Source organism: Lolium perenne, chromosome 7, assembly GCF_019359855.2.
Source record: "Lolium perenne isolate Kyuss_39 chromosome 7, Kyuss_2.0, whole genome shotgun sequence".
Lineage (NCBI taxonomy): Eukaryota > Viridiplantae > Streptophyta > Magnoliopsida > Poales > Poaceae > Lolium > Lolium perenne.
This window is the reverse complement of record NC_067250.2, coordinates 84649004-84665930: the sequence shown is the minus strand read 5'-3', so window position 1 is coordinate 84665930 and position 16927 is coordinate 84649004. Positions and strand designations below refer to the sequence as shown.

At 44.4% G+C, this 16927-nt stretch overlaps 1 protein-coding gene across 1 annotated transcript; it reads left to right on the top strand.

Moving 5' to 3' along the window:
- The first annotated feature begins 9596 nt into the window (after positions 1-9596).
- On the top strand, positions 9597-13507 carry LOC127316802 (uncharacterized). The gene is made up of 5 exons (XM_051347267.1): positions 9597-10211; positions 10556-11008; positions 11766-11903; positions 12619-12858; positions 13055-13507. Exons 1-5 carry the CDS (start codon positions 9612-9614, stop codon positions 13166-13168), a joined length of 1545 nt encoding a protein of 514 aa, XP_051203227.1. The 5' UTR covers positions 9597-9611; the 3' UTR covers positions 13169-13507.
- Positions 13508-16927: the final 3420 nt, after the last annotated feature.

Sequence of the window (16927 nt, the reverse complement as noted above, 5' to 3'; positions counted from 1 at the left end):
TATGTATATGCACATATCTGTAGGCTTGGTTAATTAATATATATACACCTCGGCGTCGTGAGCTTCTCCCTCGCAGTCGTCACCTTCTCCCTCACCGGAGCCGTCTCCACGGTGGTCTTGCTCATCTTCCTCATCGGAGCCGTCTCCTCGGGTTCGCTCGTCTCCCTCGCCGGATTGGTTTAGGTAAATAGAGGTGATATCGTCATCATCACGGATAATCTTCTCGACGAGGTATTCTTGTTCTAGGTCTCTTTCCATAGTTTCTGCAAAGACTTAAAAGTTATTCTAATGCTATAAACACAACGAAGCTAGATTCTGCAAAGACTTACAAGTTTCTGCAAAGACTTACAAGTAATTAAGAATAATGCTCAATACATGATCAAAATATTAGAGTTATACATATATATAGGTACTAATTAAGGATAATGCTCAATACATATATAGTTCTTAACTAAGGATCGATAATATAGTGCTGAAAGTAGATAGTGCAGTTACATGCATACATAGATCGATAATACATCAATCACTACTACAACCACTCAACCGCGCAGACCGGGTCCTGAGCCGCGCTGGGTGTACCCCCAAAGCCACGGAACAACAACGGGAGCATAGCTAACATGAGATCCCTGCATAACGCTCCATCCGGTCCTATACATGTTGTCTAACGCATACATGTAACGGCGAACGTGCTGGTCCTCCGCTTCAATGCGCTGAGCTACCTCCTCCGGCGGGGCCGGCTACCTCTGAAACGAACGTGGCCCATAAGACCTCCATCCGGGTCGACGACGGGACCCGGATTCCGCACCAAGGTGCGCGCCCCGGAAGATAACACCTCCCAGTGCCACCCCGGCGGAGCCCAGTCCCGGACTTCCCCCATCTGCTGCATCTCCTCTAAAACTGTCCTAGCTCCAGGAGGCGGAGGCCGCGGCATCGTATGCAAACTAATATTGAATTTGAATGAATTACTTATGAACATATAAATTTGACTACTACTTCTGTAAAAAAATTTGTCTAACATATATTTTCTAACTACAATTTTCTAACATTTTTATCTAACATATTCTAAATTCTGACTACAATTATCTAACAAATATTTTCTAACTACAATTTTCTAACTACAATTATCTAACTACAATTATCTAACATATTCTAAATTCTAACTACAATTATCTAACTACAAATTATCTAACATATTCTAAATTCTAACTACAAATTATCTAACATATTCTAAATTCTAACTACAAATTATCTAACATATTCTAAATTCTAACTACAATTTTCTAACATATTCTAAATTCTAACTACAATTATCTAACTACATATATTTTCTAAGTACAATTGTCTAACTACTTCTAAATTCTAACTACAATATTCTAAATTCTAACTACTAAATTTTCTAACTAATTAAAACAAAAAAACAAAAAAAGACAAGGGGCCGGGGCTCACCTTGTTGCCGCGGGCGGCGGGTTGGCGGCGCAGCGCGGGGGCGGCGGCGCAGCGCGGCGGGCGGCGCAGCGCGGCGGGCGGCGGCACGGCGGTGGCGGCGCGGCGCGCGCGGACGGGGTCGTGGCGGCGCGGGCGCGCGGAGGAGAGGCCGGCGGCGCAGCGCGGGCGGGGGCGGCGGCGCGGGCGCGGAGGAGGCCGGCCGCGGCGCGGGCGCGGAGGAGAGGCGGCCGGCGGCGGCACCAAATTTTTTGGCAGCACCTCCCCTCTTCTGTGTTCCTCGCGCGAATGGAGAAGAAGGGGCGCGCGCGGGGAAGAAATGAAGGGGCCTTTTGCACCGGTTCGTGGCTGGAACTTTTGCACCGGTTCCAGCCACGAACCGGTGCAAAAGGCCCAAATTTTGACTGTCTTTTTTCCTTCTTCCCTCCTTTTTTTCGCGGTTTCCGCCACGACGCCGGGCGGTTCCCGCCACGACGCCGCGCGGGATATTTTCCCGCCAAGACGCCGCGCGGGATATTTTCCCGCCACGACGCGCAGCGCGGAGATTTCCCGCCTACACGCCCTTTATAAATAGTACGCCCCCGTCTCTCCCATTTCACTCATCACCAAACCCTAGCCCATTGCACAATGCCCCCAAAGCCGCACCCGCCGCCGGTGGAGGAGGACCCGCAGCTCGCGGAGATAGAGGAGTGGGAGGAGCTGCTGCGGCAAGAGGCGGCAACCAGGAGGGCAACAGCGGATGAGGTGGACCCGCAGCTCGCAGAGATAGAGGAGTGGGAGGAGGCGGCGCTAGCGGCTACCATAGAAGCATTTGAGAGGCAGAGTCTCCAGGAGCTGCATAAGCGGCCGCGTGTGACGGATCTGGATAGTGAGGAGATGCATAAGCGTCGTCGTGAGGAGGAGCTGCGGCAGGAGGCGGTAGCCAGGAGTGCAGCAGCGGATGCGCGGAAGAACTAGTAGAAGTTGTTATTTTAGTTTAAATCTAGTTAATGCTGAATTTCAATAAAGCAGTGTTGTCGTTGTTTTAGTTTAAGTTATTTAGTTAACGTATCTTGTTAAATTTCAATAAAGTCGTTGTCGTTTTATCCCGGTTAATGGCTGGAACCGGTGCTAAAGACGGTTGATTAGTTTATATACCCCTTTTATCCCTAAGCATCGGGCCGGAACCGGTGATAAAGATGGTGGATTAGTTTATATACCCTTTTATCTCGGTTCTGGCTGGAACCGGTGCTAAAGATGGGGGCTAAATCTGGGAGGCTTATCTCGTTATTTGCCTTATCTCTGGGGTGGTTTCATCTGGGGGGAGGGGATTATCTGGAGGCACACACCGCTATATATAGCCCCTCCGGGGAGAGTAGAGAGAACAAAGAGAGAAGATGCAACGACCAAGAAGGAAAGAGCCTCTCCGGCGAAGTTTCTCGAAGATGTCTTAGATGGCTGGCCGTCTTAGACATCTTCGGAAACTTCGCCCGAGAACTCTACCCGCAAGCTGCTAGTATACACCCAACAAACAGTAGCTCAGGGTAAGGAGGGGAGAGCATAGAGAGCTTCCAGGGAGCTGGTATATAACCCGACGACGGCGACCTCGAAGGAAAGAGCCTCTCCGACGGAGTTTCTCGAAGATGTCTTAGATGGACGGCCGTCTTAGACATCTTCGGAAGCTCCGCCCGAGTAACTCTTCCCGCAAGTCCCGCTCGGAAGCTGCTAGTATACACCCAACAACCAGTAGCTGAGGATAAATTTCCAAACATGTGTATCTAGAAAAATAATAAACTTGGATAATTGCATTTAGTTCAAACGACCAATGTTACTGATACATATCACAACAAACGCTTCATAATATGAGCTCAAGGTACATGATAATAATTAATACATTATGATCGCTTCGACCGTAACCATGGAGTATCTTCAGCATTTAACGCGATGGTTGGATCAATGTTCACTGTGAAGGGCGGAATTTCAGCAAACTTATTATAATCTTCTGACATGTCTGTCTTGTCCTCGACTCCCACGATGGTTCATTTCCCTGAAAGAACTATGTGACGCTTTGGCTCATCGGATGAGCTCGTTTCCTAATATGTGTCCTTTTTCCCACTGCTAGTGTTTGTTGCATCAATGCGGACACCACTGTTTTGGTTGGTGCTCTTTTTATCTTGGGCGAACGTGTAGAAGGTATTTCCATTTATCTTGTACCCCTGAAAAGTCACTATAGACGAAGATGGTGACCCGGCCAACATGTACAACTGATCTACAATATCGATGTTATTAATGAGATGTTCTCGGAGCCAACCGCCGAATGTCTGCATATGTTTATGCGTAATCCAGTCTTCAGACTGCCCCAGATGTTCGGAGCGTACAATATTCTTGTGATCAGTGATATACGGGGCCACCAAGGTGGAACTTTGTAGAACTGTGTAGTGTGCTTGAGTGAAAGAAATGCCTTCCCTACATATCATTGATTTCCTTCCTAGCGTGCCTTTTCCACTTAGTCGCCCCTCATGTCGCGATTCAGGAACACCAATCGACTTAAGGTCAGGAATGAAGTCAACACAGAACTCGATGACCTCCTCTGTTCCATAGCCCTTGGAGATGCTACCTTCTGGCCTAGCACGGTTATGAACATATTTCTTTAAGACCCCCATGAACCTCTCGAAGGGGAACATATTGTGTAGAAAGACAGGACCGAGGATGGCAATCTCTTCGACAAGGTGAACCAGGAGATGTGTCATAATATTGAAGAAAGATGGTGGAAACACCAACTCAAAGCTAACAAGACATTGCACCACATCCTTCTGTAACCTTGGAAGACTAACTGGATCGATTACCTTCTGAGATATCGCATTAAGGAATGCACATAGCTTCACAATGGGTATTCGAACATTTTCCGGCAGAAGCCCCCTCAGTGCAACCGGAAGCAACTGCGTCATAATAATGTGGCAATCATGCGACTTCAGGTTCTGGAATGTTTTCTTCTCCATATTTATTATTCCCTTTATATTGGAGGAGAAGCCAGACGGGACCTTGATACTGTAAAGGACTTCAAAAAAGATATCCTTCTCTGCTTTGGTAAGAGCGTAGCTGGCAGGACTTAAGCGACTCCCTGTATCCTTGTAATCCTGTTCTTGCTTGTCTTTTGGGACTTTCATACGATACTGGTCCTGCCGTGCTTCTGGTGTATCTTTTGTCTTCTCATACACGCCTAAGAAGCCTAGCAGGTTCACGCAAAGATTCTTCGTCACGTGCATCACGTCGATTGAAGAGCGGACCTCTAGGACTTTCCAATAGGGTAGATCCAAAAATATAGATTTTTTCTTCCACATGGGTGCGTGTCCGGTAACGTCGTCATTCGGAACAGATTGACCGCCAGGACCCTTTCCAAAGATTACTTTTATGTCCTTCACCATATCAAGTAAAGCATCACCGGTACGGAGTTCAGGCTTCACCCGGCGATCTGCCTCACCTCCGAAATGATTGCCTTTCTTTCTGACGGGGTGCCTCTTTGGAAGAAATCGACGATGCCCCAGGTACACAACCTTCTTACATTTATGCAAATAGGCACCTTCGGTCTCATCTAAACAGTGCGTGCATGCATTGTATCCCTTGTTTGTCTGTCCTGAAAGGTTACTAAGAGCATGCCAATCATTGATGGTCACGAAAAGCAACGCTCGTAGGTTAAATGACTCCTGTTTGTACTCATCCCATGCATGTACACCTGGTTTGCTCCACAACTGTAAGAGTTCTTCAAATAATGGCTGTAGGTACACATCAATATCGTTGCCGGGTTGCTTTGGGCCTTGGATGAGCACTGGCATCATAATGAACTTCCGCTTCATGCACAACCAAGGCGGAAGGTTATAGATACATAGAGTTACAGGCCAAGTGCTATGACTGCAGCTCTGCTCCCCAAAAGGATTCATTCCATCTGTACTTAGGCCAAACCTTAAGTTCCTCGCGTCATCTGCAAAATCCGGGAACTCTCTATCGATTGTCCTCCACTGCGACCCATCAGCGGGGTGTCTCAGCATCTCGTCTTTCTTACGGTCTTCTTTGTGCCATCGCAACAACCTGGCATGCTCTTTATTTCTGAACAGACGTTTCAACCGTGGTATTATAGGAGCATACCACATAACCTTGGCAGGAACCCTCTTCCTAGGGGGCTCGCCCTCAACATCACCAGGGTCATCTCGCCTGATCTTATACCGAAGTGTAGTGCATACCGGACATTTTTCCAAATTTTCATACTCAGCGCGGTAGAGGATGCAGTCATTAATGCATGCATGTATCTTCAGCACCTCTAATCCTAGAGGGCAGAGAACCTTCTTTGCTTCGTACGTACTGTCAGGCAATTCGTTATTCTTTGGAAACCTCCTCTTCATTATTTTCAGTAACTTCTCAAATGGCTTGTCACATATACCAGCCTCTGCCTTCCATTGCAGCAACTCCAGGGTGGCACCGAGCTTTGTGTTGCCATCTTCGCAATTTGGGTATAACTTCTTTTTGTGATCATCTAACACGCCCTTTAACTTTCGCTTCTCGTTTTCTGTTTCTGCATCTCTGTGTGCATCGGCGATGGCCCGACGAAGATCATCATCAACGGGCTCATCTGATGCCTCTTCATCTTGATCACCTCCTCCTGCATATTCATCTTCATCATGCCCTGTTGCAGTATCACCGTAGTTAGGGTACATATCATCATCCTCTTCTTCTTCTTCGTCGTCTTCCATCATAACCCCTCTTTCCAACAATTATAGCTGGGCATGAAACCTTTCCAAAGCAGGTGGGAGTGAGTGACTTGCCATTCAGGGTATTGCTTCAAGTTATGGCAATCAACACATGGACAACACATAAAACCATCCTCCTGTGGGTTTTCCTGAGCCACACGGATAAATTCTTCCAGGCCCGATCTGAACTCGGGTAGACGTCGGTCAACGTACATCCATTGCCGCCGGTTCATCTACATCAAATAATTAATTAAGTTTATCAATAAACAATTACAAAACATCATAATATTTATAAATAGTGGAAATTAGCACCGTACAAATGAAAGGGTAAAGTTGTTGCTTAACCTTGATCGAGGAGGAAAGAAAGAGGAGAAAGCTTAAGTGTCGCTCTGGCACCTCATCTCATTTTTGTTGGGTGTAAAATCAAGCGGCATCACTCTCTCACACATTTCATCGAGCACCTTATGTGCATGCCAAAGAGAAGCAACTTAGCACTCAACACACACACCTTCTCCTAGCAAAAATGAAGTGAGTGGGCTGTTTGGCCGGGTAGCTGAGCTGAAATAGGGCTGGGGACCTTTAGCACCGGTTCGTGTTACGAACCAGTGCAAATGGTCTATCTTTTGCACCGGTTCGTAACACGAACCGGTGCTAAAGGACACGTGCCTGGCGACGAACCTTTTGCACCGATTTGTGTTACGAACCGGTGCAAAAGATAGATCATTTGCACCGGTTCGTAACACGAACCGGTGCGAACCTTTTGCACCGGTTTGTGTTACGAACCGGTGCAAAAGATAGATCATTTGCACCGGTTCGTAACACGAACCGGTGCTAAAGGTCCCTCTGCCGGCTGCGCCCCACGAACCGGTGCTAATGACCCCTTTTAGCATCGGTTCGTGCCAAATCCGGTGCAAATGACATCTGGGGCAAAAAACCAAAGCCCTTGTTTCTACTAGTGATGTATTTGCTGGAGCTAGGTTCATCAATTGATTTTTGTTTTGAGTGTTAACTTACCACCTGCGTTATACAATGTTTTTAAGCAATGAGAGATAACGCCCAGACCTATCCACCCAAGAGTTAGCCTGCCTCACTCTCTTTCAGTGATAAGAGTCAGATGAAGTATCATGTCATGTACTATAACACATAAAACATCTGTACTAGGCTCGTATAGCTGTATTGGGCAGCAAATATTTCAGTTCTCAGTTCAAAGTTCTTCAACACAAAACATTCTAAATTCTCATTATTTTCATAGTTTCCAAATTAGTATTTTCTCATACAGAACACAATCGTTCCACGGTTAGTTGTTGATTCCCTTTCACAAAAAGTGACTCTCGGTCGTCGTCAGCCCCACCAACTCCATATTTTGAACTACAATGTTGCATTTGCATATATTCTCTCCCTTCATGCTTATATTCTCTCCCTACATCCGCATGACCTCCAGTGGCGGAGCCAGAATTTTCATATTGGGTATTCGAATAAAAATAAAAATCAACACAACAATATAACATATGTAGGTTTGCAATAACAAGAACATAATTATAAAGTTTTGATAGTAGTGACAAGTGATGTTTTTAACTACATTGTTTTGATTCTGCTTGTTCTTTATTTTAATTTTACAGACCTGCAAGTGATGTTTTTAACTAATTAAGAAGAATTTCAATTCAAGGAAATCAAAAAAGAAATTATAGCTGAAGTGGTTCTTACCGTGGGTGAACTGGTTGATCGTATTATCTGCGAATTCACGGACTGTAGTCCCTGATGGATTGTGATGATGAGCTGCAGTACAGAACGGATCAACTACTTTAGGATTGGATCACTCACGGTAAAAAATAATAGGATCGGATCACTTGCGAAATCACTTACTTCAGAACTGAACTGATCACAGAATTGGTCCCCTTCGCGGCAGAGAATGTGGCGGAGCGTCGGTGCGCGGGCGGCGGACGGTGGCTGAGATCGATCGACGATCCTGACCGACAGGGCGCGGCGAAGACGAACTGGCGAAGAGATGTTTTGCGTCGGGGATGTCAATTCAATACCTCTGGTCGCTTGGATCCATGAGCTGAGGTGGGTGCGTGGCAGGCCAAGTCCGAAAATGCCCTGAGAAAGCCCAAACTGCCCAGGTTGGAACGGCCGAGTCAAGAGAGCTGTAGAGCGTGATTTTAGGCTTTTTACGAGTGCAACACGTATAGAAGAACACTCATATGTATATGAATGCATATAGGAGCTTATATACTGAAAAAATTGTAAAAATATTGGGTATTCATTGCATACCCATGAATATTTCTAGCTCCGCCCATGATGACCTCCCATACCTTCTCATTGGGGGAGAGCAAGAACTCCACATGGATGCCATTCATCGAATAATGAGATTATGAGAATGCGGACCAAAAGGCATGACACATCTGACGTATGTTTTGCACGTCATTGAGCTGCTTCCTTGTTTGAGATGCTTCATTCTGCTGTTGCTGAGGTAGCACATTTGGCATCTGTGGTTAGTATGTTACCGACACCTCCCACACCTATCGATCGTCTACATTGCTCATGACACCGTCATGGCGCTCAGCTCACCTTTTTTTTTTGGTGTTGCCCGTCTTTTCTTGACCTTTGGTTCCACCATTGGCTAGGATTGTTATATACTTATATACAGTCACTTACATTACAACGATTAATGTAGAGCAACACAAAATGGCAGGTGAGTTGTTGCAAAATTGGAACTCAATGTATCTTCAAAAAAAAAAAAAAAAAATTGGAACTCAATGTAGCCAAATGAGTTGAAGAGCCACCTACTACGGACGCGGACGATGTGAGCCAGGATGCATGTGCACCCCATTATAAAAAATAAAAAAATATACTATTTCAAAGTTTCAGATTTTTTTTTTAAATGCACGCATGTATATCCTATGTTAACATTTATTTGTACAGATTTTGGCATAAAAAACAACCATGTGTAACCTACACATAAATTGAAAATAGAATTCCCTATTTCCGTGAACAATACAAAACAAATTATTATAGTGTTATTTGGACACTTTGTTATGAAAACTTACACATGTAAGTATCAACATAATATGTACATGAAAAACATTATTTCATTATTTTTAGATTTTTATATAACATTTTTTCCAATGTTGAAGAAAATAGGTGCACGTACATATCTTCTACGTGTACTCCAAAAAAAGGTGTCATGTATAGACGTATAGCACAATCTGTATTGTATAGTGGACTGGTATTGACCTGCTGCACTTTTGTAAGTAGTTTGCAGAATCTGAAAGCAGCACACACCTCAACTCTCAGTTCAAAGGTTCTTCATCAACACATAAACATTCTCAATTGACAAGCAGCACACACCTCAACTCTCAATTCAAGGTTCTTCATCAGCAAATAAAACATTCTCAATTGACAATGATTTTCTTTTTTACAGTTTCCAGAATATTTCTTCTCTTTTTCATGACGCAGAAAAACAGTCCAATTGATCCACGCCAGTTGCGTCGATTACCCTACTACCGGCGGCGCCCTGGCAGTGGCAGTCACCACCACCAACTCCAGAGTCCAAACCCCGTCTCCGCCGCTCTCACTCTCCCCCCACAAGCCACAAACGCCGGACACGACCTCCCATCTCTTCTTGTCAGGGGCAAGAACTCGATGCAGATGCCTATCATGGCTGGATTGTCCAAGATTTTCTTCTTTCCCCTTCTCCTCCTCTTCTCCGCCGCCACCGCCTCGCCGTCGTCGGACGCGGAGGCGGTCTCCCGGTTCCAGGAGTACCTCCGCATCGACACCGCGCAGCCGGCGCCGGACTACGCCGCGGCGGTAGCCTTCCTCCGGGACCAGGCGGCGGCCGCCGGGCTCGAGGCGCGGACTCTGGAGCCCGCCGCCGGCAAGCCCCTGCTGCTGCTCCGGTGGCCCGGGCGGCGGCCGTCGCTCCCTTCCATACTTCTCAACTCCCACACCGACGTCGTCCCGTCGGAACCCAAGAAGTGGGAGCACGGGCCTTTCTCGGCCGCTCTCGACGAGGCATCCGGCCGCATCTACGCGCGTGGCTCCCAGGCAAGATTGATTACAGTCGCGAATTTTACCTTTTTTCTTCGTCTAGAAGTTAATGAGGCCAGAGTTTAATCGTCAGTGTTACTGTACTGCTGTATGCTGTAGCCTTGCCCAATCTTTCTCATATATCAGGCAAGCTTCTTGATTGCCAAGATACAATTCTAGTGTTCGTTCATCAACGACTATGCTTGAGTGATCCATGCATCTATGATATTTTTGGGTATGATCCCTGATTTGTAATTTGACAAAAAGTTGAAACTGCTAAAACCTACAAGGTAGTCTGCTAAGCTAATACTTCTACATGGTTATCTTATCTAAGAGATGTTTGCTGTGGTTCATAAATGTAGGACATGAAGTGTGTGGGGATGCAGTATCTTGAAGCCATCCGTCGTCTCCGTGATGCGGGCTTTGTCCCAGACCGGAACATCTATATAACATTTGTCCCCGACGAGGAGATTGGTGGACACGAGGGTGTTGAGCCATTTGTTGCATCAAAAGAATTCAAAGAGCTGAATGTAGGTTTGGTTCTTGATGAGGGACTTGCATCCCCTGGGGAAGAGTACCGGGTCTTTTATGCAGAGCGTAGCCCTTGGTGGCTTACTATTAAAGCAAAGGGAGCACCAGGGCATGGTGCAAAGCTGTATGATGGTAGCGCGATGGAGAATTTAATGAAGAGTGTGGAGGCTATTCGAAGGTTCAGGACAGCTCAGTTTGATTTGGTTAAGTCCGGAGAGAAAGCTGAAGGGGATGTTGTATCTGTGAATTTTGCGTACTTGAAGGCTGGGACACCAACACCCACGGTTAGTTGATTCAAGTTCCTGTTAACAATGTGCTAAGTCTAGTTTAGATGTTGCTGTTGTATCCTTGACAACTCCATTAAATATATTAGCAGCTTGAATACTTAGTCGCTTGCTCAGTTGCTAATGTAATGTCATTTTTCTTTATTAGCCTACATTTTGTAAACAGTTATTTCCAGATGATACAGTGCATAGGCTTCATATTCGAACAATCAGTTCTTTGACTACGATTTCTTTATCCTATATGTGATTTTATCCTTTTTTTAGTTTTTCATGCATTAGAATCTATGACATGTTTGGTGTCTTTCTATCCAATGAGATAGGCAATGAAGGAATAATCCGCCTGCTAAATAAAAGAGGACCAAATGCTTTCATCAGCATCATAACTCAACTACTAAGGCTTGTCTTATTCTTAGTTAGTGCTGGTCAGTAATCTGAACTCCTGAAGTCTCAGTTTTTTTAGAAATACCATAGTTAATCACACTTATGTGGAAACTGAGACTTTTATGTTCTGTCCATTCTTGGAGTCATAGAATTGTTAGCAAGTTCTCGAACTTCATTAACCTAGAAATGTGCCACTGAGTTCGTAATAGTTAACGTCTGGCTCTGATGCTTTCATGTATTGTAACGTATTTGGGTTATTCCAGTCTTTTGCTATCTTATTCATGTAGTTTTTGTTGGAAATAGGACAATTCACCATCAAGTTCACTCTGATTGACTTATGCTCTCAATTAATAAGTCAATCTTACTCTTATTTCAGGGTTTTGTGATGAATCTACAACCATCTGAAGCAGAGGTAGGTATTGACATCAGAATCCCTCCTAGTGTTCACACTGAAGCACTAGAGAGGCGTCTTGTCGAAGAATGGGCACCTGCTTCACGCAACTTGAGCTTTGAGGTATGATGTTCTTGATAGGGCAATTACTTGTGCAATGCAAACATATTATTTCCCTCCTTGTATAAAGCTAGCATTTATTTGTGATGTTTGTTGAATTGTGTTTGTGTCATTGGAGTAGCCCATGTGAAATGAAGGTTAAATTGCAGTTCTTCTTTTGGACTCTAAATTTTCAGTTGACCTTTTAGTATAATTAGGTGAAAATTAGAAACAACTAGCACAAAGTTAAGATAGAAACTTTTGTGGGATAAGTAAACATGGTTATTTTTCTTGTAATTCTTCGTTCAGTTGAAGGCTTGAGGTAATTATGGAGGTTTGCTGTGTTAGTTTGTACTATTAGCTAGTTTTTATTGGGTACTTCAGGTTGAGGGTGTTTTTTCTGACTGTCTAGCGTGTTAAAAGACTGTAAGATAGGGATGTGTCCACTAAAGCCTGAACTTTTATTGGTTAAAAATAATTCTAAATCAGTTTGTGCCTACTATAAGTTCTGTAGAAGACAACGCATGCTGAAAATTTGCGAAAGGCGGATAAAAAAGGTTTTGTAATAATGGTGGTGTTGCATTTTGATGGGCACAACAGTGGAGTAGTTGAACAGAGAGCTTCCTTTTTGTTTAAAATTCTGCAAACTTTCAAGTAATAATACATGGTGCATATGTATGGCCCTTTGTTGCTTGAAGCTCAAAGAAGTTTGTAATCGTGTTTTTTCTGGCTGTAACAGTTTAAACAGAAGGGCTCTGTCCTTGACAACTTTGGGAAGCCAGCCATGACAACTGCTGACAGCTCAAACCCATGGTGGCCTGTGTTTGAAGAAGCTGTGAAGAGAGCTGGTGGCAAACTTGGTAAGCCGGAGATATTTCCGGCGTCTACTGATGCTCGTTATTTCCGGGAACTTGGCATTCCAGCGTTTGGGTTCTCTCCTATGGCGAACACCCCAATACTGCTCCATGATCATAATGAGGTTTGTGTCACCACACTCCATTTAATACATCAACTTACTAAAAAAAATTATCGTCTTTGTCTTTTAGGATTGCATCCTTAGAACTAGAACCATCAGTGTGCACATATAGTACCTGGCAACTGAAATAGCAACATTTTGCTTTATACACAAGAAATACCAATGTTCTTTACAACTATGATCTGCGCATGTCTTGCAGTTCCTGAGCAAAGATGAGTACCTCAAAGGAATTGGGATATATGAGTACATTATTAAGGCACTGGCCACACACAAAGATGACACCATCGACAGTGAATCCAGGGCAGAGCTATGAGGAAAGATGATCTTATCTCGCAACGGTGGAATTCTCGCTGCATGATTGTAGTGCAGAAGCAGGTTTTGACAAACACATGCTCTGATTCTGCCCCGTGGCCAAAGCTAAACCACAAATACGGTCCTTGTACATCTCTAATAATTAGATCTAAAATAATTGGTGATACGCATCAGTAATTCTTCAGCATATAGTACTTAAATAAGTGATGGTATTTTATTCTCGGCATAATTCATGTTACTGATGCTACTTGATGCCTCAGTGCTGTATAAACATGTGTGGCTGTGTCTCTTCTGAAGTAGTCATTGGTATGAACCTCCAAAATAAATATTCTTTACCTTCTGTGAATGTGTTGAAGCTTTGGAGGAAACTTTCGGAAGCATGTGAAAACTCGCATGTTAAAGCTACACTTTTCCGAAACTAGCTGGAGTTTTGACCTAATGTGAAAATTGACTGGACCTTATTTTTCGTAAAAAAAGAGTCTGCCCTTTCTGCAAAATCCCTTTTTCTGGCATTTTTTGAATCGTTTCATCTGAAATTCCTTGGAAGATCCCTTTTGGGGCCATGCGGAGCAGTGGGTTTTCACGCAGCACTGCATACAAGTTAACACTTCACAGCAAACATAATACAAGTTAGATTTGCCCATGTGCGCTGTTATTTTGTGCACATGAGATTACAAGTTTGGTTCGTTCACTTCGAGGATTTAGCTAAATACCATCTTCAGTCGGTGCTCCCAGTGGCTCTGTATGCCTCGATCTAATTCACATTGTCCTTCAAATAGGATATCTAATAACTGCAATTATTTTCTCCATCTTGTGAAGTGTTGAACCACTGCGTACACACTTCATGCCACCAATTTGGCTTTGCCTGAGTTCTTGACTTGTGGGGAGCATCCAACGGGTCGGATTTGAGGTTTCATAATTGGGAGGCGGTGGACGAGTACTGGTGAAGACTGAAGACAGTCATTGAGACCTTTGCATGTACATATCACTTTTACGAAAAATTTGAGACAGTTGCACATGAAGAGAAGGAGAGAGAGAGAGAGAGAAGAAGGTAAAAGAATAGTTGATGGTGATTTATATTTTTACACTTATGTAGTAGACAGCAAAACATCCAGCTTTGTCGTGCCAGATTTTTTTTTTTGTTTATTCTTCTGCCAGCCAACGCCAATACTATACTTATTATCGGGGCCTAACCTTGCCACCTTTTGAGACATTCAGATACCACCGCGACAGAAGCAGCGCTATATGCATATGATTTTATAAAATGGATTCTTATCTTTTGGGAGGATGTCTTTGGTTTTGAATGGTTTGAAGGGTAAATTCAGAACCTTTGGGCATTGACACTGCAGTCAACTAATACCCAGTGACTGCTAATACCCCTTCATTCCCCTGCGTGAGAGACGGGGAGGCGTTTAGGGTTTCCCTTCCTCTTGCCGGCGCAACCACCGATATGCCTCGCCTCATGTGGCCTTAGGGCCATGAAGGTACGGTGGATCCCAGTCGTTGTCAGGGTTCCTTTTTTCTTGTTTTCTGTTTAGGGTTTGTATCCTACTTAGGAGCCGTGACGGTGACGACTCCCTAGAGATGGAATAGAATCCTTCCCATCTAGCCTCTATTTCGGTGATGCATCTAGCTTCGCTGGAGGGCGTTGGAGGTTTCTGTCTGGTGGATTTCCATGGATTTGGTCCTTGTTCCTTCTAATCTACGCTTCTCTTCATCGGCGATGGTTGTTGTTCTATTGCGTTGGTCCTCTGGGGGTTTAGCACGATGACTTCACGTTTGTCTACTACAACAAGCTCTAACACGTCAAGTTTTTTTCGGCTCCAACGAGGGAGGGACAAGGACGGTGGTGCGCCTTTGGCTCGTGCGAGTGTTTGTAGTCGTAGCTAAGGTCTAGAGACCTTTTTGTAATTTCTATTAATTTTGGGTTTTCTTGTACTACTATTGAAAATTATAAATAGATTGGTGCACTTTTTGCCAAAAAAAAACTTAGCCACAGACCCCCTAAGGTAGACGAGGCACATCATAGGCAGCAATACCGCTCAAATGCATCTTCCCTCGGATATCTAATGGATTCAACTCCCTAACCTGGCCCATGTATTCTCTCTTCTACCCTCTTCCAGTTATCTTTTTCACCGGGAACAAAAACAGGTAAATCATGCATAGTAGTGCGCACCAAAATCTGATTTTTTTTCTCGCTCTCAATCAACGGGATCCTCCAACTTCTCAATGATTTTCACTTTACCTTGGTGCATACTCCCTTCGTTCCGAATTATGAAATGTTTTAAATAATTCAATGTGGACTACATTGGGACTGAAATTAGTTTACATGCACACTAAAATACGTATAGATATATAAAATTTATAAAAAGCTAAAACATCATATAATTCAAAATAAGGATGTATCTCCTAGCAACAATACAAGCACATCAATGGTCTCCCGCGCTTGTGACTTCGAGGCTCCACCCTAGCTGTCGGTGGTGGCAACAGAACAGACATGAGCAGGTCCAGGGGATGACACTTGACAGTGAGATAAGGACATGTTCTACGTTAGCAACGGCGGTGAGGGCAGCAGAGTACTCATGTTGGATCAGTGGCTTGGGGAAAGAGATATTGGGTTTAGTTGATGTGGGAAGAGAAGCTTGGCGAGCACCAGCTGAATGCACAACTGAAGGCGACACGCATGAGGTGCATTGTAAATTACAAGGGCATAATTTTTTCGTTTGGCGAGGCTTCTTTCCCTTGCCTTTGAGGTTGCAACGCCAACTTTCGTGGCCAATATTTTACTGATACCTCACATGCCCATGGCTACACTTAGGATTACTCCGACCCTCATCACGCAGCTCAGCTCGCGTTTGCCGTCATGGCCATATTCCCTTGGCTCTATGGATGCATCACTTGCTAGCAACAAATTATATGTAGCCTAACATTTCAGTAGTTAACGCAACCAAACAAAAGAGGGTAGAGTAGTTGTCACATCGTGGAACTGAATGTAGGCAAACAAGATGGTGACTGGTGAGCCATGTGTCAACAGCACATACACTGTGCATCTATCCACTCGGAGCCTCCGATAGATTGAAATTATATTTTCAATTTTTTTTTCTGATAGTTGCAACATTACCAATTAAACTTAACATTCAGGAACTAGAAATAGCATGTACGCTCGGGCAATAAACATGTCTGATCCAATGTGATCTAGATGTCCACACAAAGCATTTCAAGCGCAAGTTAAGTCACGAGATTTTCATGTAAACCACATTCTTTTGCTCCCAAAATTATCTACTCATCTACACCCCAGAATTCCACAAGAAAATCCCCCTTTTTCTAAAAGGGGAAGCGCTAGCCATAAGAAAATCTTCAACTACATAGAAAACTGTTGACCCAAGACCAGTTATATATGATAGCGATCGATGATCGATCTAAATCATCGATGAAATCAGCATAACTATGCGCCAATTAGGTATTTAATCATGAGGGGAAAATCAGTTGAGTCGGTTCTACATGTTATTTTTGGAGAGAATTTACGGTACCCTGGTACTCTAAAACTGTGTGATCGAAGCGAGGTATCAACTCTTTTCTTCTTAACCAACCCCCCGCGTCGCCTAACCCTGAGAGACTCGGGGGTGATTCCCGCCGCCGGCCGCCTACCACCTCCCACCTCGCCTCCTCCTCCTCGCCGCCGCCGGAAGACCCGCAGGGCAAAGCCCTGGCGGCGACAGCGGCAGCGGGGGCTTCGTCCCTCGCGCGGTGGCGGCTTCCC